The following is a 21,759-nucleotide window of genomic DNA, read 5'->3' as shown; positions in this document are numbered from 1 at the left end:
ATTTGGGGGAATTGCACAAAGGCTACCAACAGCCAGGCATTCTGACTTTATGTCTTCTGAGTAGGGAATCAAGATAGAATTTATGTCTTCTGAGTAGGGAATCAAGATAGAATTTCTCTATTAATAAGTATCTTAATGTAAAAGCTTCATGAAAACTTCTTCCCCTTTGATTTCTACCAAATAGTTTTTTAAAAAGAGTTCTCAAAAAATTCAGTGTATATGGCAATTTCTTTTAATATTAAAGACCAATTTCTCTATCATATATTTATTATACACTCCTCTTATAAAATGAAACATTTTTATTCATTCATTTTAAGATTTACAGCTATGGCAATTAACAATATAGACCAAAAGCTTCAAATTTAGCTGCATACTTTTAAAAAATGGTTAAGAAGTAAAAGATGCTTTAAAAGCTATCCATCTCAGTTCTTAAATGGCATCTAAACCTTAGAAGTCAAATGTTATAGCAAATATTTTTAAAAGCAACTGTAAATAAAACCGAATGCAACCGCAGCATAATATAACCATGTAGCCATAGATATACGATAAATCTAAACAGCAGCTTAATATTAGGACCATTAGTCACAGTGGCAAAAGTTCTTAGATATTGAAAAGAAGGTGTATTAGGTCAACTGCTAAGATGGTTCACAGTGATCCCTGCCTCCTGATATTCACAATCTATGATCAAGATAGCAGGCCATCCCAGGACAGCAGTCAAGGGAAAATAGTTGATGACCAACTGAGGCAATCAGAGCTCACCGTCTTGGTCTTCAGTTGTTTTCCCTGGACTGAGTTGGTCACTCCCATGGAGCTGGCAGGACCTGTGGTTTACTTCTAACAAATAGAATATGGCCGAAGTGATGGGATATCGCTTTTTTGATTCAATTACAAGATTGTTACTTCATCTTGCTAGCAACCTCTCTTTTTTGCTAGCTCTGATGAAGTAAGCTGCCTTGTGGGAGAGGTTCACATGGCTCACATGAGTATAGCCTTTGGCCAATAGCCCAGGAGGAATTGAATCCAGAAAGCAACCACATGAGATGCCTATGTCTCTGGTGAACACCTACATTGCAACCTCTGAGACACCCTGAGCAGAGGACCCAGTTACACTGTGCCTGGACTCCTGACCCTCAAAAACTGTGGGCTAGCAAATGTGTTGTTTTAAACCACTAAGTTTTGGGGTAATTTGGTACATAGCCATATAGACAGAAATGTCATTCCTTTGCATCTTTATTATGGCGCAAAACCATGACTTAATGTCAGTTAGTATTGCTTAATGGAATCAACATACATATTGTTATACCGTGAATCATTTTCAGTTAAGACCACATTTCTCAGAGTTTGCCAAAACAAGCCTTCTGCCTTCGGATTGTCAGGCCACTGGAGGATGGAGCTCTTACAGATCCGCTGTCGTAGCCTCAAATACTGAGAATGCTGTAACACAGGCTCCAGCAGGATAAATATAATCACATCCATGTTCTCATCCATTAGCCTCTGCAAAGCCAAGTAAAAAGCTGTTTTAAAGTTCCAGCTTTTTGCATATTTTTTGGTTAAAACAAATACTGTTTTCTTGCTTTGGTTGATGCTCTGCATGAGGTTGTCGATGATGGCCAATCCCGGGTCCCAATCCCTCTCCTCTAGACAAAGGAGAACGTTTTTGTCTTGGCTCTCTTCAAGGTGGTAGCGCAGCTCATTTATCACCCAGTCAGTAACAGAGGCATCTTTGGTGTCATAAGAAATGTAAGCATCATAGAAAGTTTGGGATGTGGAAAGAGACCTGTAGCCTTTTACCTTAGCTAAACACACATTATATATAAACCAAACATCCCAGTAAAACAAATGGTGAGCCAGGGCAGTCAACATAACCATGGTGGTGATAAAGAAGGTGAAGAAAAATAATATCACTGCAGTGACATCTGAAACACAAGTTGTTAGCTCCAGACTCACAATACTCTTCCCTCTTTGATCCCCAGGACTGGCACAAATGACATCTACCAGTCTGGGAATTGTGACGTTCAGATGTTCATCCATCCATCTTCGGAAATCTCCAATGTCACAGGTGCATTCGAAGGGGTTTCCGTGTAGTTCCAAAACACATAAATTGGTGGTGGTCTTAGTTTCAAGTGTGGATTTGTTGATCGTTTTTAGCAGGTTGGAACTTAAATCGAGGCGCATCAGACTACTGACTTCAGAAAGAAAGCCAGAGGGTAGGTGGGAAATCCTGTTATGACTCAGCAGCAGTGTCTGAAGGGAAGATGTAAAGTCAGATAGGCTATCAGTTAAAAAGAATAGTTTGTTTCCACGTAAGTCAAGCAACTGGAGATGAGGAAACTGCTGGAGTAATGTCCAGTTAAAAAACTTTAACATATTATCATTTATATGTAGTTCAGTGAGACTCGCTGGCAAATTAAGGAATGCTTCATTTGGGATATGCTTGAGCTTATTAAGGGATAAATCCAGCTTTGTCAGATTCGTGAGACCTTTGAAAATGGAGATATACCTGTTATCATCATCATTCCACAAAATGTCAAGGCGATTGCCACTGAAAACTAATTCTACCAGGGACTTGCTTTCCAGATTATACTTATCTGTTAAAGTATAAATGTTGTTGTGGCTCAAGTTTAAAACTTTTAGATTTGTAAAATTTTGAATAAATTCTAGATGATGTGTTACCCCTGCTATTCTGAAATAGTGTGAATTATAGCTGAGATCTAGAACTTCCAAGTCGGACAATTCAGTAAGAGCACTAGCATTATCGAAATCTAGTCTATTGTTTGTCAAATCCAAATATTTGACATGAGGAATGGCTGAAAATTCAGTTCCACTTAACACTTGAGCATTGCTATTTGCAGACAGATTTAAACAGGCAATGTCAGGAAGATTTTCAAATTGGTTTGGCCCAATGAAGAAAATATTGTTGAGGCTTAAATCTAAGGCTTTTCCATAAGCAGCACATTGTGGCTTTATTAAAGGACGGGTGAAATGATAAAAGTTCGAATGTGGGTCAAACTCAAAATCTGTTGAGCGACGTTTCAGGATATGACGTTGAAAAGAGGAACTATTTGCATAACTCTGCCTGGTATCTTTTACCAACGGTGATATTCTGTTTTCTGACAAGTAAATGATTTCCAGGTTGGGGAAATTTTGGAAAAGGTTGAAATCGATTTGCTTAATAAAATTAATACCCAAGTTGATAGTTGATAAGTTTGGAAGCTGCATCAGGGGCTGGAAATCGTCTTTTCTGAGTTCCTGGAACACATAACCTCTTAAATGCAATGCCCGTAGAGACAAAAGTTTAGAGAAGTTTTTGGAAATATTAATATGCTGTGGATAACTCCCCTTTATATAGTTAAAAGACAAGTCAAGTATTTCTAAGCGGGGCAGCATCGTTAAAAATTCCCCAGAGGCGATTTCTCCCACTAAATAGTTGAATTCAAGATCCAGCACCTTCAGATGAGGCATATTTTTAAACCAGGCAGCATTAATCTTCCTGAGGGAAGTGCTAGAGAGGTTTAGGTATTGAAGTTGGGTCAAGTTTTGAAAAGCAAAACGATCTATATTAATTGAAGCACCCCCATCACAAGGCACGCATGGAAATGGGGCATTGAAGCACCTCGGACAATTCCCGCTTAAATCTAGTAATGTTAAATTTATCAAACCCTTGAAATCTTCTTCACCAATGTATTTGATCTGGGTGTTGCTCAGAAAAAGTTTGCGTAGGGAACTTGGCAGTTTGGGTGGCACATGTGAAAGAGAATTGAAAGATAGTGATAGCAACTCCAAATTTGTCAGTGTTTCAAATACCCCATCTTCTATGTTAGTTTTCTCACAAACTTTGTTAAAATAGCAGTTCCAGGCCAAATAGAGATATTTCAAGTTTATAAGTCTTGAAATGCCCTCTTTAGTTATGTTGTATATATTGTTTTGAATTAGACTCAGTTCTGTCAAAGACTCTGGCAAACCAGAGGGTATTTGGGGTAACTGGTTGTCTTCAAGCAGTAACTCCCTTAGGTTTTTTAGGTTGAGGAATGCCCCGTCTGTGATATTCAAGCCATTTGATTGCATGCCAGGATTTCCGTTCTGGTGCTGTACATTGGGGTTGTGGTTTAGATTTATTTTAGTGAGATTTTGCAGCCCTTGAAATGATTCATTCGTTATGTGTGTGATGAAATTATCAGACAAGTCTAGTTCTGTCACATATTTGCCCACCGTTTGGGGAACTTCCCGTAGTCGACGATTGCTGCACTCTGCAATAACACAGTTATTTTGCTTTTTCTCTTCACAAGGATAGCTTCTAGAAAAATTTTCTTCAGGGCATAACTCACAGGAACCAGGTATTAGCAGGAAAAGGCAAGTCAGCATTGACGACTGAAGGAACATGTTTTCCTAAGGAAAATCAAAAGCAGAAGCACAGTATTAGAGTAACGGTATTTGCCAGGTGTTTTGTAAATAAATTAGCAGTGCTACACCATACTTGTATGAGTTTTGATGTGTGCATTCACTTAACAATTAAATAAATTGCATCAGATTAGGTCGAGAATGATTTTACTTTTTACTATGTTCAGCTTCATGGTGCTAAAAGAAGTTGAAGATGGGCTGGGTGTGGTGGCTCACACCTGTAATCCCAACATTTTGGGAGGCCGAGGTGGAAAGATGATTTGAGCCCAGGAGTTTGAGACCAGACTGGGCAACATAGGGAGACCCTGTCTCTACAAAAATTTTAAAAATTAGCCGGGCATAGTGGTGCATGCCTGTAGTCCCAACTACTCAGGAGGCTGAAGTGGGAGGATGGCTTGAGCCCCTGAGGTTGAGGCTGCAGTGAGTCATGATTGTGCCACTGCACTCCATCCTGGATGACAGAGTGAGACCCTGTCTCAAAAACAACAAAAAAAGGAAGTTGAAGATGAAGCTCTCTGAGATTATGATGATGAGAAGACCTGGGAAGCTTCTGCAGAGGCCATTAATCAAGATACTCCACCACCATAATGTGTCTAAGCTGGACCACAGCTATGGTTTATAGTAAGTCTATAGCTTAGCAAGCTATATATTGATAGCATCAACCTACTGACATGACACTTGATGAAACTTTGGCCAGCCCCCATGGAGAGTTCAGATGCACTTCTAATACGGTATCATCCTAGATTTTCAAGGCAGTCATCTTTACCTTATTTATACAACTGTATCTCTCTTACTGGTATTTCCCACAATTATTCTATACTTCTATGGTGACATATATTATGTTTTCTTCTTGCATGACTGGAAAGCGGGCACCTTATGTTGATAATAATAACAAGCAAAATGTCAGGTATTGTGCTAAGTGCTTCATAAACATTTGATCACCCGCATTAATGCTCACAGGAACACAGTGCAGTAGGTCCTATTATTATTTATATTTTGCAGATGAAAAAACAAACAGACTTAAGTACCTTTCTGAAGGATGGTATGTTGTAGCACGGGGACTTGAGCCAATCTGATTCCAAAATCATAGTTTTAACAACTAAGCCATCATGCTACACAATCTCCTTTTGAAATCCTTGTGCCTGAACAGTGCCTCAAATGTAAACAGCACTCAAAAAATTGTTTGTGGAATAACTACTACTCATATGTTCCTTATCACACAAACATTAGCATTAATAGCTATTTGCTTGCTAATTTGGAAACTTCTCTAGGGAAGACACATGGTGCTTTATATTTTTATGCACCCTCAGTAACACAGGAGAGTGCCTCACTTTCTGTTACTGTTTCTTAATAAACAGAGGGCTGAATATGTCACTTTTGGTAACCATACAATGCAATAAACAGATTAATGTGATTGGTTTGATTAAGGGTAGTAATTAACAGAACTCTCAAAAATCTTATTTCACTGAACACAGAAACCAGCCTAGATTTTTTGCTAAAGCCCAACTCATGTCTTTATTACGGGTTAAACCAGATAAGTGCCTTTTTTTTTTTTTTTTTTTTTTTTTTTTGCGACGGAGTCTCGCTCTGTCACCCAGGCTGGAGTACAGTGGCACGATCTCGGCTCACTGCAACCTCCGTCCCTCCAGATTTAAGCAATTCTCTGCCTCAGCCTCCGGAGTAGCTGGAATTACAGGTGCATGCCACCACACCTGGCTAATTTTTTGTATTTTTTTTTTTTTTAGTAGAGATGGGGTTTCACCATCTTGGCCAGGCTGGTCTTGAACTCCTGACCTCGTGATCCACCCACCTCAGCTTCCCAAAGTACTGGGATGACAGGCTTGAGCCACTGCACCCAGCCATAAGTGCCTTTTTAAAAATACTCCTAAAATTTAGGGCCGGTGAGCTAACACCTTTATATGTCACACCTTCATTATGTTATAAAAGATTTTTATGTGGACACTGATTATTCTGAGGGTCAATAATTATTTCCCTTTGTAACAGCCAAGGAAAAGCCAGCTCCTTTTGAGATGGAAATTAAAGTGGAGCAGAACTCCCAGACATGTTCAGTTGCTAGCAGTTATTTTCAAATGCAACACTATTGTGTTGTTGCTGCTTAATGTTTAACTTGCTCTAAAACAAGGCTCTACTATACCTGGTGTGGTAGGCAGAATTTTAAGATGGCCCCCATGAATTTTGTCCTGGGTGTTACTGCTGTGATGACATTATATTATATGGCACATGGGAATTTATCTGGATGGGCTTAATCTAACCATACGAGCGTTTGAAGATGGAACGTTTTTTCTGGTTAGCGGCAGAAGGAAAAGTCAGAGGGGTAAGACGCATGAGAAGAATTGGATGCAGTATTTCTGGCTTGAGGATGCAGGAGCCCCACAACAAGGAATGCCGGCGCCTGCGGAAGCTGAGAGTGGCTCTCTGCAGGCAGCTAGCAAGGAAATGAGGTTTTCGGGGTGGTGGTGGGGTGGTGAGTCGAACAACAACTGCAAGGAACTGAAATCACCTGACAATCTGGATGAACCTGGAAACAATTTTTTACTCAGAGCCTCCAGATGAGAGCCCAGCTTGGCTTTGTGAGGCTTGGAGTGGAGAACTCAGGCAAACCTGCCCAGATTCTAACTCACAGAAATTTAGGCCAATGAATGGGTATTCTTTGAAGCCTCTACATTTGGGAGCGATTTGTTCTGCAATAATAGAAAACTAATATATCTAGATGCTATGGATTCTAAGATGATTTATGGCTTGAAAACATGGAGCTCCTGCAGAGGCAGCCATGGGTCTCCAGGCTTCACATCTGTACTGGAAGACACAGGCACACCAAAAGGAGGGGCAATGGGGCTCAGACATGCGAGGCACTTTGTGGGAGACACCGCAGGCAATGCTATATTTGCTCAGGCACCTGAGCAGATCTCAGCCTGTGTGATTTCCAAGTCCCAACATTGCTAGATTTCAAAGTCACTTCCGGACTCATCCCTGCCTTGATTAGCTAGTGGGTGACCTGGGGAGTCTATTTGATTACACTCACAATATATGAATTGGCTCCTAGTCTCATGGGTACAACAGATATGACTTAAACGCATTACAAGGTTTCCACTGTGATGAAAAAGAAGTGCATGGCACTGTAAGAGCCTAACAAGAGGGGACTTTGGCCTAGTCATGGCAACTGGGGAAGATTTCCATAAAGAAGTGAAACCTAGGCCGAGGTGGGCCGATCACCTGAGGTCGGGAGTTCGAGACCAGCCTGGCCAACATGGAGAAACACTGTCTCTACTAAAAATACAAAATTAGCTGGGCGTGGTGGCGCATGCCTGTAATCCCAGCTACTCAGGAGGCTGAGGCAGGAGAATCGCTTGAACCCAGGAGGCAGAGGTTGTGGTGAGCCAAGATCGCACCATTGCACTCCAGCCTGGGCAACAAGAGTGAAACTCCGTCTCAAAAAAAAAAAAAAGAAAAAGAAAAAGAAAAAAAGAAAAAAAAGAAGTGAAACCTGAACTGCAATCCTAAGGTTGAGTAGGCATGTGTAAGGCACAACGAAGGTGTCAATGGAATTTTTCAGGAAAAGGGAGCAGCATGTGCAAAGGCCCTGTGTCTATTCCCGTGAGTTTCCCAGGCTGTGCCTCCAGAGAAGCCCTGGGACAGGAATCCAGAGAGACGTGGTGTGGGTCTGAGACAAGGCACATCAGCTTTCATGTTTGCCATGGTACGACTGCTTGCCACAGTAGGGCCCAGAGGACTGGAATGGCACAGAGGAAGTGGCTAATGGAGATGTCGTTGAGATTCTCAGTATCTCCATGTCACCAAGTTCAGTGGACATTTTTCAGTCCTCATCTTACTGAGAACATAAGTTTAAGAGACTGAGAGAAAGCCAGGGACTTGTGTAAAAACCGGAGTGGGCCAGGCACAGTGGCTCACGCCTGTAATCCCAGCAGTTTGGAAAGCTGAGGCGGGTGGATCACTGGAGCTCAGGAGTTAGAGACCAGACTGGGTCATGTGGCAAGATCCCATCTCTACAAAAAATACAAAAACAAATAGTGGGGCATGGTGGTGCATGCTTGTGGTCCCAGCTACTTGGGAGGCTGAGGCTGGAGGATCGCCTGAGCCTGGGAGGTGGAGGCTGCAGTGAGCCATGATCGTGCACTGCACTCTAGCATGGGGGACAGAGACCACCCATCTCCAAAAAAGGAAAAAAAAGACCAGAGTGGGTTTTAAAAATATTAATTAAATTGACAACTAAAAAGTGTATGCATTTATGATGTACAACATGATGTTTTGAAATATGTATACATGTGGAATGGCTCAGTCAAGCTAATTCACATATGCATTACCTCATATATTTATCATTTTTTGGTGGTGAAAACACTTAAAATGGACTCTCTTAGTGATTTTCAAGTGTATAATATGTTGTTATTAACTATAGTCACCATATTGCACAATAGAGCTCTTCAATAGAACTTTTTCCTCCTGCCTAACTGAAATTTTGTGTCCTATGACCAACATCTCTCCAAGTCCCCTATCCCCAAGAATGGATTTTGATCTTCATCTGAGAAGTGATGCGAGCCTTTGAAGGTTTTTAAGCAGGATGGCACCATGCTTATATTGATTCTGTAGTGGTCACTGGCAAGAGGGCACAGAACTTCAGTCATAAGATGATGGGAGTTTGAACTAGGGTAGTGGCAATAGAGATAGAAAAAAATGCATTCAAGAGATATTTAGGAGGTACATTTGAGAGACATAGCAATGGATGAATTAAGGGAGGTAGAGGTTGTGAGGGAGAGGGTGACTTCAGAGTGACTTCTAGGTTCCTGGTCTGTGCACCTGGATGGATGAGTGTCATTCACTGAGAAGGAAGATTGTTTGGGGGAGGGCTACTATTAATTAAGTTTAACAGGTTGCTTTTGAGTTGAGTTTGTAATATTCAAGTAGAGATGTCCAGTAGGCAGCTGAGCATGTGGGTCTGAAGCTCAGAGGAGAGTTCTGACAGAGGAATGAATTTGGAAGTCATGACAATTGAAGCCATGGGTGTGAATGAGATCACTCAGGGCAGTGTAAGGCATAAAGGATCTTCCACACTTCAGTTTTAGGAACAATTTTCTCATCTTTTTCCTAGTAATTTTTTATGATTTCATTTTCTTATCCCACTGGAATTGTTTAGGTATGAAATGTGAGGTGTAGACCCACATTATTTTTTTCTAAATGGAGACCCATTTACCCTAACGTTATTAATTGGATGATCTTTTGCTCACTGATTTGATAAGCTTCCTGTATCACATACTAACTCTTCTGCTATTTGGATCTATTTCTAGGCTTTCTGCTCTGTTTCATCAATGTGTTAGTATTTAATACATACTTGGTATAAATATGTAATAGGTATATGCATTAATGAAAAGACAAATAACCCAATAGAAAAATTGAAAAAATATATTAACAGACAGTTCACATAAAAAGGAAACATAAATTGCTCTTAAAGCATACGAAAAGACACTCAACCTCACTCAAAAATTACACCGTCATACCATTTTTCACTTATTCTGTTATGCAGTTGAGGATATGGGGAAACAAATACTCTTAAATTTTGCTGGTAGGAGTCTAAATTAACACCACCTCTAAGATGTAGGGTAATGTGTAATATCTATCACAATTGGAAACATATACTTGGAGTCAGCAATTTCAATTCTAAAAGTAGATCCTAAAGACACACCCTCATATATGCAAATGTTTATATACAGCGATGTTCACTGCAAGGGCTGTTAGCAATAGCAAAAGACTGGAAATAATCTAAATGCCTATGAGTAGTAGTCTGGGTAAATAAATGATGTTATGTTCACACAATGGAATACCATGTGGCAATTAAATGGATAAGGCAGTTCTATATTCATTCATTCATTAAATATTTATTAGGCAGGTATTTTATTTCAAGAACTGTATTTGAGTTGCAGATAAAACGATGAACAAACCAGATTAAAATACTTGCCCATTTTGAAAGATAGAGTATTAGACAGTGGAAAGTACTGTGGAGAAAAATATAACTGGGAAGGGAAATGGTTACGTAGAATGTTTCTCAACGGGGACTTGTCTAATGCTTTTGTCATGATGATACCGAGCCGATGGGTCTAGGGGAGGAAGATCACGGAAGTCCAGGGCCATTCTAGCCATATCATATGAAGGGTGCATGCTATCAACATGACTTTCACTGTTTATGTGTACCTTGATCATCTGACTGAGGTAGTGTTTGTCAGGTCCTTATTACAATTTTTAACTACAGATTAACACAAATTATTTTTTTAAAAAGGTCCAAGGAGAATACGTCAGGGCAAGGCCAGATTCCAGACCATTCCCTTTACGTGCTAAACAAAACATTGTTGTTAGGTAACTCATGTTTAGGTGGACACTTGGGCGGGTCCAGAGGGCAGGATCCATCTTGTGTGGCCTCACTAGCCTGGAGGTAAGGCCTCAACATCCTGTTTCAAATCCAACTCTATTTCATACGGGGCAGAGAGCAATTGAGGGGAAAATCCTCTAGAGGCTGCTAGAGACCAAAAACTGGAGTCTTTTGAGCTCTGCTCTGTTCTTTCTGGATGAAAATAGCCTCCGGGAGTCTAAAGCAGCTTAAAAGCAAATTATGGGCCATGGAAATGGCCAGAAGATTCCAAAAGACATTTTTTAGTTAAGAGCTTGAAGTTTCTAATGCTGTCCTCCCAAAAAAGTACTAAAGTAAGAAACATGAGTTGACAAATTCCAAATAATCTGATTTTGAAAAGTACATCAATGGGAAGGGCAAGAAATGGTGAACAGGTTGCTTGCAGAGAAGTTGGGGAGAACTTCATTGCTCCACCTTCTATATTCCGTGTGGGACTGCACAGAGTTTGAATGGAATACTAATGCTCACCTTACAGGGTGCTCTGCTCAAGTCCATAGGAGTGCTGTGTAACCATACCTGGCATGGGGGAACCCCAGGTCCTAGCAGCCACTGATCTCAGAAGACAGAGCAGAGACCAAAGGCCCAGCAAGAGCTGTACCTTCTGAGCCAAGTTCTTCCTTTCAGCCACACCCATGCCTGTGACTACCAAAAGTTGTGGCTCCAAAAAGATATCAAAGGGCATCTGGTCCCAGATGAAGTGAGAAAGGTACTAAGGAGAAGTCACCCTCATTACAGCAGAACCAATCAATAGAAATAATCCAGCTTGGTAGAAGAGAAATATGCAAATAGAATAGAGAAACAGCAACTCTACAATAACTTAGAGAAATGGCAACTCTGCAAATAAAATAGAGAAAAAAAAATACCACTATGCAAATAGAGAGAAAGAGAGAGACAGAAAGAAAGAGAGAGCGAGAGAGCACAACCAACTTCTGTTGGTTGAACCTAACAGTTGGGTGCTCCCATGAAAGCAATAGTAAAATAATAGAATCCTATAAGATCAAAGAAAGTGTAGGAGAAGACAACAGTTGACAAGAATTGTCTACAAAGTTTAGGAAAATGGAAAGCAGGTGGATGAACAGTAGATGGGGCAGAGAAAAGCAGAGAAGGCTGAAGCCTACAGCCCTGTGCCTTCTGTGCTGAAAGAGAAGTCCACCCTTGATGTCAACAGCTGATGGTATAATGGGGCTCAGGCCAGGCCCCAGGGACCAGTTAAGATAAGGAAGAGGGTGCTTACTAGAAATAAGATAAGTATTAGATTGGGAGCTGATAAAGTGAAGAACCTGGATTGAGCAGAAGTGGAAGAATAGAGAATCAAAAAAGGGGAGTGTTTAGGTTGAATTGTGCCCGTAATAGATAATTTGAAGTTCTAACCCCTGGTACCTGTGAATACAACCTTATTTGAACTTTGCCGATGTCATCAAGGTAAAATGGAATCCTACTGAATTAAGGTGGGCCCTGATCCAATAACTGGTCTCTTTATAAGAAAAGGGGAATTTGGAAATAGACACACGGGAAAGAAGGCCACCCGCATGAGGAGAGAGGTGAAGGCTAGAGAGATGCAGCAGCAAGCCAGAGAACATCATGGGTTGCTGGCTACCACCAGAAGTTGGGAGAGGGGCATGAAACAGATTTTCCCTCTAACCCCTTAAGAAGGAACCAACTCTGCCAACAACACATTGGTTTCTGACTTGTGGTTTCCAGAACTGTGAGAGAATATATTTCTGCTGTTTTGATCCACCAAGTTTGTGGTACTTTGTTTCAGCAGTCCTGGGAAACGAATCAAGTAAGAGTAGAGAACAGGTAAATGACAGTCGTTCTGTGAAACCCTCTGCTGAGACAAGTTCATGCTGCCAGAAAAAAGCCCTTTGCCTGGCATGCCCTTGAGCTTGCTGCAATGAACACCCTGATGATGAGGATGACTGGGTCTTTGTGGTCCAGATCTTTCACTGGGGTTGTCTTGGAGCACCCAGAGAAAAGCAAAACCCACTTCTTTAAAGAAAACATATGAATCATGAAAAAGAAAAAAAGAAAAAAAAGTCTGCCCAACTTCTCCTCTCCCTGCCAAATACAGCTATTGCTACTGAGGAAGCAATTTCACAACAGTTTTTCTGCTTTCTGTACATCATCTGTTCTTTGGTTAGGTCCACAGTACATGACCTGCCAATTTTCTTCTGCAGATTCTGAAGGAAACAGACAGCACAACAACAACTCTCTCAGTCCTCACCCAAATCTTTCTTCTGAAATTGGATGCTGATGGCCACTAAACACATTTTTAAAAGACCAGCGCAGTTTGAAGAACAGCTCAGAAAGTCTGCCTTCACGGAAAACTCATTCCCTGGGAATTGCAATGAGCAGACAGGCCACACCCAGAATTTGCCTGAAGGGGAGGGCTGCAGCCAGGGCGGAGACCAGATGTATGGGCACAAAGGTAGGGATGCTGCCATGTGAGGCTAGAATAAATCCCACGTAGTGTGCAGTGCAGGTGGTCTGGGAGGGGCCTAAAGCTGCCTTCCTGGAATTAACAGCTTTTTACCTTTTTAGACTCCTTTCCCAGGCTGCAGGAGCTATTTTGCAAAGATGACTCCTTCATTCTCCCTTTCAAAGGCTTCCTTCAAGGTCTCCTGGGATGGGTCCTGCTGATGTTCCCTAACACTGAAGTGTCAAGAGAACCTATTGATTATAACGTGTAATTAATCTCCTCAACTGAATTACTTAGCTGCTTCAGCACAGTGTTTGGATTCAACCAGAGTTGAATTTTTGCCAGATTGGAAATAATTCTAATTTTTAATGGATTCTGATTCATTTGCAGTTAACAATGTTGACCACTGATACAGGATGAAAGGAAATTAAGAAATGGTTATGCAGGTAGGATTTGTCACTTTAGATGAAATTTACAATTAATAATAGATACTTTATTTTACCCATGCCAAATTCAATGGATTCACTAACAACTTTGGAAGACAAAAGAAAACATGACCACATTAAGTACACTTATCAGTAATGAGATGGGTCCTGACTTAACATACACAAAAATATGAAAAATCGTGTTATTGGATGCTGGGAAATAGCGTAGGGAACATTTGTTTAATCCTCAAAAATAAATAAATAAATAAATGAAGTCCATGAGGCCCCTGCTTTACAGACATGGGACCTGAGGCTCAGAGAGATGAATGTCTTCAAGGTCACTCAGATGGTAGGTGGTAGAGTTGAAAGTGACCCTAGATTTACCTGAGTAGTTAATGAATTAGGAGGGCTGAAACCAAGGGGCTAGTTGGCCATGATCTGGTTTCAATGATCAGCAGAGACCTGACAGCCCTATGTGGAACCTCCAAGACTCAAATGCTAGTGGCAGATTTTCCATGTTCCCTTTCTGCACTGAGCAGGCTACCACAGAGAACTTCCAGATTCTCTGTCATTCCTTAGAACCACAGGAAATCTACTGATTTTAGACATACACACCAACTAGCAGCTCTTTGTAACTGTCTGCAAAATCAACACAGCCTGTATCTGCTAATGCCAATCCAGAACCACAGGTTATGCATTTAAATTACTATGTCTTATAGCAGGGTGTCCAATCTTTCGGCTTCTCTGGGCCACACTGGAAGAAGAAGAATTGTCTTGGGCCACACATAAAACACACTAACACTAACAATAGCTGATGGGCTAAAAAACAATCGCATAATATTTTAAGAAAGTTTATGAATTTGTCTTGGGCTGCATTCAAAGCTGTCCTTGGCCATATGCAGCCTGTGGGCTGAGGGTTGGGCAGGCTTGTCCTATGGTCTTGAATAGTCATAAATTGGGGCTACTAATTTAAAAATAACAAATCCTTCAACTCCATTTAATAACCCAGTTGAACTCAGAGATGTTCCATTGGAATGACGTTCCCCCCAATGGATCCTGGAGGTGACACTAAGATGCACTTACAAATGATGTCCAACATTAATGTTCAACAATGTCCATGGTTAGTTTCAAAGACTAAGCTTGGGAAATGACATCCTTCCCTGTGAAACACGCCCTAATATTCTGTAAGTCTGGGGTCTTCCATAAGACTGCTCTCTCTTTCATAAACTCTGAGGTTCTTAGGTTATTATAATGAAAAGATGAGAAGCAGTGACTGAAGGAGGAGAATGAACTCCATCAACTGCCTTCACCCTTATCTAAAGTCTCAGTTTCTCAGAGAAAGCATACTTAGAACTTCTATTTTGCTTTCTAAAATCAAACCAAATCAAAATACATTTCAGCTTTTACTGGAGCATTTCTAGCCACCTAAAAAAAGGGACTGTGCTTTTTAAGAAAGACCAAACAACTGTTGATGCTCTAAGGCACTGATTCTTAACTTTGGCTGCACAGTAGAGATACTTAGGAATTCTAAAAGCTACAAATGCCAAGCCCCATATCCAGAGATTTTGGTTTCATTGATCTGGGGTTCAGTCTGGGCAGCAGGAGTTTTGAAAGCTCCCCCTCTGATTTGAGTCCATTGCCAAGGCTAACAACCTCTGCCTTTAGGCAGGTCAGCCAGGTCCTTGACCTCCATTGGCCAACAGTGGGAGCAAAGTGGCCATTTTTGCAAGTTTAATTTGATTTTATTATTACTCTATTTACCAGGTTTGTGTTTTTGTTTTTTTGGTTTTGTTGTTGTTGTTGTTGTTGTTTTGAAACAGAGTCTCACTCTGTTGCCCAGGCTGGAGTGCAGTGGCACAATCTTTGCTCACTGCAACCTCCACCTCCTGGGTTCAAGCAATTCTCCTGCCTCAGCCTCCTGAGTCCCTGAGACTACAGGTGCGCACCACCACACATGGCTAATTTTTGTATTTTTTAGTAGAGACAAGGTTTTGCCATGTTGACCGGGCTGGTTTCTACCTAAGTGATCCGCCCACCTCGGTCTCCCAAAGTGCTGGGATTATAGCAGTGAGCCACCGGGCCCTGACTATTTACCACTTTCTTATAATACAATTATACTGGCTATCGCAGTAGCTTACAAATATCAAGTAGAAATTGGATAATTTCAACTGCAATCCCATATGTGTCATTGGCCCAGTTGACCCAATTGCATATGGGCCACCTACAGTCATTTTGTAAAGCATCATAAAATTTTAGTGCAGAATTAATTTACCTTCAAGATCCATAATGAACATTAGGTGGGTATAAAAATTAACTTCAGGCTGGGCACGGTGGCTCATGCCTGTAATCCCAACACTTTGGGAGGCCGAGGCAGGCGGATCATCTGAGGTCAAGAGTTCGAGACCATCCTGGCCTACATGGCGAAACCCGGTCTCTACTAAAAATACAAAAATTAGCTGGACTTGGTGACACACACCTGTAATCCCAGCTACTTGGGAGACTGAGGCATGAGAATCACCTGAACCTGGGAGGTGGAGATTGCAGTGAGCCGAGATCTCACCACTGCACTCCAGTCTGGGTGACAGAGCGAGACTCCATCTCAAAACAAAACAAAACAAAACATTAACGTCAAAAGACTTAAGTGTACATTAAATTGTCAAAATTAACTCCAAGGACTTTGGGGGAAAATATATGGTAATTTTGGATGAGACTCTTGAAATCAGACTTTTCAATTACTCTTAAACCTCATTGAATTTTCTAGAAAACGTATCATTTAAAAACAAGTGTAAAGTTTGTTTTTAGTCTGACAGTTCTTGACAATAACAAAAACGGACCACCTGCTATATCTAGACAGTGTAAAATAATAACTACAGAAATTGTAGCATGTTATTAAGTTGGTGCAAAAGTAATCACGGTTTTTTGCACCAACCTAATTCTTTAAAACTCTGACCAAGAAAAGTAGCAATTAATGTTGAATTGTAAGCCTTCAACAGTAGATTAAGCTCAGGCTTCACTAGGCTTTAGCAATTGACCTATGTATGTGAAGGAAGAGAGTTTGTCCTTTCCTACAGAAATAGCAAAGGAAAAATATTTCCCTCACCTTCTCCTCCAACCTGTTGTTCTGGAAGAGGATATTGTCTCTGGTGGGGCGGGTAAGTAATATTTCCAGTTCAATTTCTAACTTGGAATTTTCTTTATTTTCCTGTTCACATTAGTAAGATCATCACTGCATTTGATTTTCAAAATTTACTCTCTAGTTCTTTTATACTAACATATGCACAAATTAAAGATCACAGCAAAAGCCGCTTTACCTGCATTTACAGTTGTTTTGATCTTTAATTTTTATCCTTATTTGCCCATTTATTACTTTCTTGGCTCACACTATTTGCCACCAACCCAGATTTCTGGGTCAGAAATCCCATGTTCTATTGGAAAGCTTTGCTAAAGAAATAGAAGTGGCTTACCGTGTTTCTGTTGTTCTAATTTTTCATTCCGTAACTTGCAGCAGTGCAGGATGGTACCCTCTATGCAGGAGGTGGCCGAGAAGAGAAAATGGCTAACTTCCTGATGTGGGTCTATTTACCATCAGCAGAACCTAGCGCATGTGTTTTACAGAAGTTTACATGAAAAGAAGGGAACTTGTGATTGCTTAGCTGTTGCCAAATCATTAATTGACTGTGCTTTAAAACTTTGAAGCTGAAGTTGCAGGAAAAAGTTGTTTATAAAATGATGTAAATACAACCCAAATGAGACACATACAGTGTATTTTTTTTAGTTTTTGTGTATTTGTGTGTACAGGGGAGAAAAAGGGAACATTATTCCATTCACTAAGAAAACTTCAGTGTATTCTTTTTTTAAAAAAGTTACCATAAATTTGTACTGAACTTAGGATTTCTCAAGCTCATCTTCCTTGTATAATTCACAGATGTAGGCGAATAACGTGAACACTGCTTCATCTTTGTTCCACATGTTTCTGAGATAGCACCAGTAGGTGTGGGTCTCCCTCCCACCAGGCAGTGGCCGCAAAGCGAGCATCTTTCTCCTGGGTGCCCCATGCCTCCCCCAGCACCTGGCGTATAGTATAAGCTAAATGAGTGTTCATTGTATGAACGAGTGAGTCAATGGCTGAGCATTCATGAGGCTGGAAAATTTAATCTTCCTGATTTAGTCTGATAAATGGATTCAATTTTATGCTCGCAGAGCAAGGGCCTCAAAAGGTTTAACCTAGAGCAGAGGTCAGCAAACTGCAGCCTTTGAACCAAATCCGGCCCAGAAGTGAAAATATTTTTAGATGAACATTGGCAATGGATTTGATGATAAAGAACACTAACTTTAAATTCCAACTAAGCAGAATGTTATCACCTCCAAAAATGATTCCATTCTTCTCATTATTAAACCTATGCTACAAAAAAACCTGCCTTCGATTATTATTATTACATTTTGAGTTTCATCAATTAAATAATTGTGGAAATTTTTATTTTACTCTATAAGTACCTACATAATATTCCAAATTTGCTTCTTGGCCTGTAAAGCCTAAGATATTTGTGATATGGCCCTTTACTGAAAAAGTTTGCTGACCCCTGGCCACAAGAATAAAGTTTAGAATGGGATGTGATATGTTTCATCTTGCCTTACACCCCAGGAGTGGGAGAAAACCAAATTGGCAGCAGAGTGGGCAGAGATGACATCCATATATAAATGGACTGTGGAACACCTTGTTATGAAGGAAGGCCTGTCAGCAGTCAAAGAATGGCTTGGGTGGGTATGCCTAGATGGACCTCTAAAGATCACACCCTAAGGGAATTCAAGACCTGGTGCACGGTTTGAGAAGTGATTCCTATGACATCAGAGTGTGCAGCCTGGGCCTTTGTGGGCAAACCAAAAACGTTTGTGATTGTGAACCCAAAGACCTCGGCTGGCCGCATCCCAGTCTTTTGGTTTCCCTCCAAACATTTGCTCGGAAATAAAGTAAAGAAAGTAAGTAAGAATGGACCGAGTGCAGTGGCTCACACCTGTAATTCCAGCACTTTGTGGAGGCCGAGGCAGGAGGATGACTTGTGCTCAGGGGTTTGAGACCAACCTGGGCAACATGGCAAAACCTTGTCTCTAAAAAAATACAAAAATTAGCCAAGCATGGTGGTGTGCACCTGTAGTCCCAGTTACTCAGGTGGCTGAGGGAGGAGGATCGCCCGAGCCTGGGAGGCAGAGATTGCAGTGGGCCATGATAGTGCCACTGCACTCTAGCTTGGGTGACAGAATGAGACTTTGTCTCAAAAAAAAAAAAAAAAAAAGAATTAAAAATGACTTCCAGCGGTTGACTGAGCAAGGATCCTCAGAACTGGAGAGTTTGTCAGCTTTCTAGAAAAGGGGGACTCACATACTCTGGCTTCTAGGCCACCAAGTGTCAGCCAATTGTAGACCAGTCAATTGACCTTATAAAGCATGCATATATATATATATATGTGTGTGTGTGTATATATAAAATGTATATATGACATATTTTTTATGTACATATGCATGTTTATATGTATATATACACACATACAGTCTAGTATCTACATCAAGCAAACTCATAAAAATGAGTAACTTACTTATACCAAATAAGCCTTCAGTTTTCTCCATACAGCCAGTACCTTAAAAGATGAAAATGAAAATGGAATTGACACCAGGGCAGGAAGGTTACTGAGAAGCAGAAGTTCCATCTGCTTGTAAAGTAGCCAGATGATTGGCTTCTGCCCAAGCCCAGAAACTGGTCCTTGGTGGCCAGGTCTGCTCTCCCCACCTTACACTGTGCGGCTGAAAGCTCCTGGGCATCTCCTAGACCAGTCTTTCCTTGCTCTTCCCCTTGCCATCCATGCTGACACAGATCTTGATTCCAAAATGGAGAAGACCTGTCATGAACCGCTTCTGCCAGGCAAGCCTGCCAGACAACGTGCACTTCCCAGACACACAAATCACCAGCAGATAAGCCTCTCTGAGCCTTAGTTTTCTCGTCTGTCAAATTGGGATAAGAATACTAGTATCTTTTTCAGATGCTGGCTTCGAGGATTAAATTGCTCATATTGTGGAACTCTTAGAAAAGTAGCTGGCACAAAGTCAGTGTTCAACTAGTAGAGCTAGAATTATTATTACTACGCTTGTTGTTACAGACTTCACACATTCCTGGACTGTTGGCAACAGCAGGCCTGAAGAACCACTCTTGGGGCCTTCCCCAGCCCTGGACACAGCCCTTTCCTCTCAAGTCAGTGATGACCAGACAATTCATAAGGCGGCAAATGGCTTTCCCACACTGGGGCCACTTCGAAGTACCACATATGAAAATAACGTGCAACCCTGGAAAAAGCTCAAGGTCTGGGAAAACACCAAGTGCCTGGAATCAGTTGTTTGTTGTGAAATCGATGCTAAATATATAAAAAGCTAAAGTGAAAGGACTTATGTGGAAGAAACTTTTAAGTCAACGATTTGGATGAAGAAATGCACAAGAGGCTTCCTTTACACAAATCTCATGTGATCCTGGTTTTAAATGGGGGTGCAGAGTTCCTGAGAGGACAGCTACTGTGCGTCCGCGTTTGGGAGCCACACTGTGGCTTCCTTTGGCCCCTTTAAGTGGCTGCCATTCCCTGGCCAGGGAAGACACAGGTGAGATAGGCACAGGTGCTTCCTGAAACTGTCTGCTCCTGCTTCCGCTTGACCTTAGCTTTGCAAATCCTGAGCGCTTTGTGGGCATCTCTGGGATGCAACTTGTTGGTGTCATGCCCACTTTGCCAGGTCCTGCTGGCGGATATGGGCTGCTTGTCTTCTTTGTCCTCAGGTCCCCATGTCCCTCCTGATGGTGTGTGGCCCAGATGGGATGGAGTCCTCTGCACCAGCACTTACTTAAGGCTCTACCCACCCACCACTCCCATTCTCTCTGCTTGTTACTATAATCCCCATTTTCAGAGGAGGAAACAGGCTCATGAAGGCTCAGTCATTTACCCAAATTCAACAGCAAAGCTTGGATCTGAACGGAAAGCTCTGTCGTACTTGCCACTTCCTCTGCTGGATGACATTTTGGTGGCTCCGTGTTACATTCTCTACCAGGCTGTACACCTTTTGAGCCCAAGGGCTGTTCTATCCATCCAGCCTGGTGTCACACATGGATGTTGGTGAAAATGGATGGGGATGGATGGATGGATGGATGTTGGGAAAATTAAAGGGAAACACAGAGGACGAATGGATAGAATTAAGGGAAGTTTCTTTTGTATATAAATTTTTTCTGATTATAATATTATTACATGGTCCTAAACATCCAAATAAAGGAACGTAGAACACATCAGATGAACGCTCTCCAAATTCCACTCCTCAGAGTTAACCATTATTAATGGTTTGGTATATGTTCTTCAAAATTTTTCCTACGTATATACTGATATATAATGGCATACAGAATTCTTTTTGAAAACTTAGTTCACACGATACATGCTATTCTGCATCTTTTTTTTCCAGCTAGCATTCTGGTTTGAATATGCAGATCTGTCTTGTTCTTTTTTTTTTAAATGGCTATGCTCTATAGATGGTTATGCATGTAGCATTTTACTTAACGAATCCCCTATTGATTGGCATTTATGCTTGTCCTAATGTTTTGAAATAACAAACAATGCTGCAACAAACATCTTTGGAGGGAAGATAATTTTAAAAGGAGTGTGTTCAGGTGAGGAGGAAAAACCAGCAGGATGGAGAAGAGTGATCACGTGTGCAACGGACAGAGTCAACCTCCTGGAGCCACTTTCCCAAGTAGGGAAAGTGAATGAACCAGGGACAGTAGTGAGTGGGCTTGCAATTTAGGAAGGGAAGGGTCACCTCTCCTTGGAATGAGAACGAATGCAGATAGGCTCTGTGAGGAAAGAATCTGGGTTTTGTGAGATGATGATGAGGTCGGTGACATAAAACATGTTTGATGTAGAGAGGACAGAATTTGAGGACACATCCATTGGTGGACAGATATAGGAGGCAAGGCTGTTTGCTGGGGACAGAGCATCTGGTAGAGGGATCAATACCAAATGCTGAAAATATGTGGGAAGGTTTTGGGGACACTTGATTCAAAT

General features: G+C 41.2%; 1 protein-coding gene and 1 long non-coding RNA gene across 2 annotated transcripts; one reads left to right on the top strand and one right to left on the bottom strand.

Annotated features, from left to right (window-relative positions):
- Positions 1–284: 284 nt before the first annotated feature.
- Positions 285–17,236, bottom strand: TLR8 (toll like receptor 8). Its single transcript, XM_050777261.1, has 2 exons — positions 17,143–17,236; positions 285–4,386 (listed from the first exon to the last, which is right to left on the bottom strand). Exon 2 carries the CDS (start codon positions 4,378–4,380, stop codon positions 1,264–1,266), a length of 3,117 nt encoding a protein of 1,038 aa, XP_050633218.1. The 5' UTR covers positions 4,381–4,386; positions 17,143–17,236; the 3' UTR covers positions 285–1,263.
- Positions 15,452–20,993, top strand: LOC126946675 (uncharacterized). The gene is made up of 3 exons (XR_007722736.1): positions 15,452–15,616; positions 17,604–17,665; positions 19,828–20,993. It is a non-coding gene; the product is annotated as an uncharacterized LOC126946675 (long non-coding RNA).
- The last annotated feature ends 766 nt before the right edge of the window (positions 20,994–21,759 follow it).

This window comes from Macaca thibetana, chromosome X, assembly GCF_024542745.1.
Source record: "Macaca thibetana thibetana isolate TM-01 chromosome X, ASM2454274v1, whole genome shotgun sequence".
NCBI lineage: Eukaryota > Metazoa > Chordata > Mammalia > Primates > Cercopithecidae > Macaca > Macaca thibetana.
Note: the sequence above shows the minus strand (reverse complement) of the source record. Positions and strands in the feature narration are given on the sequence as shown.

Bases quoted from the DNA above. Each gene is read 5' to 3' on its own strand.
- TLR8 (XM_050777261.1), bottom strand. From the start codon at position 4,380: ATGTTCCTTCAGTCGTCAATGCTGACTTGCCTTTTCCTGCTAATACCT.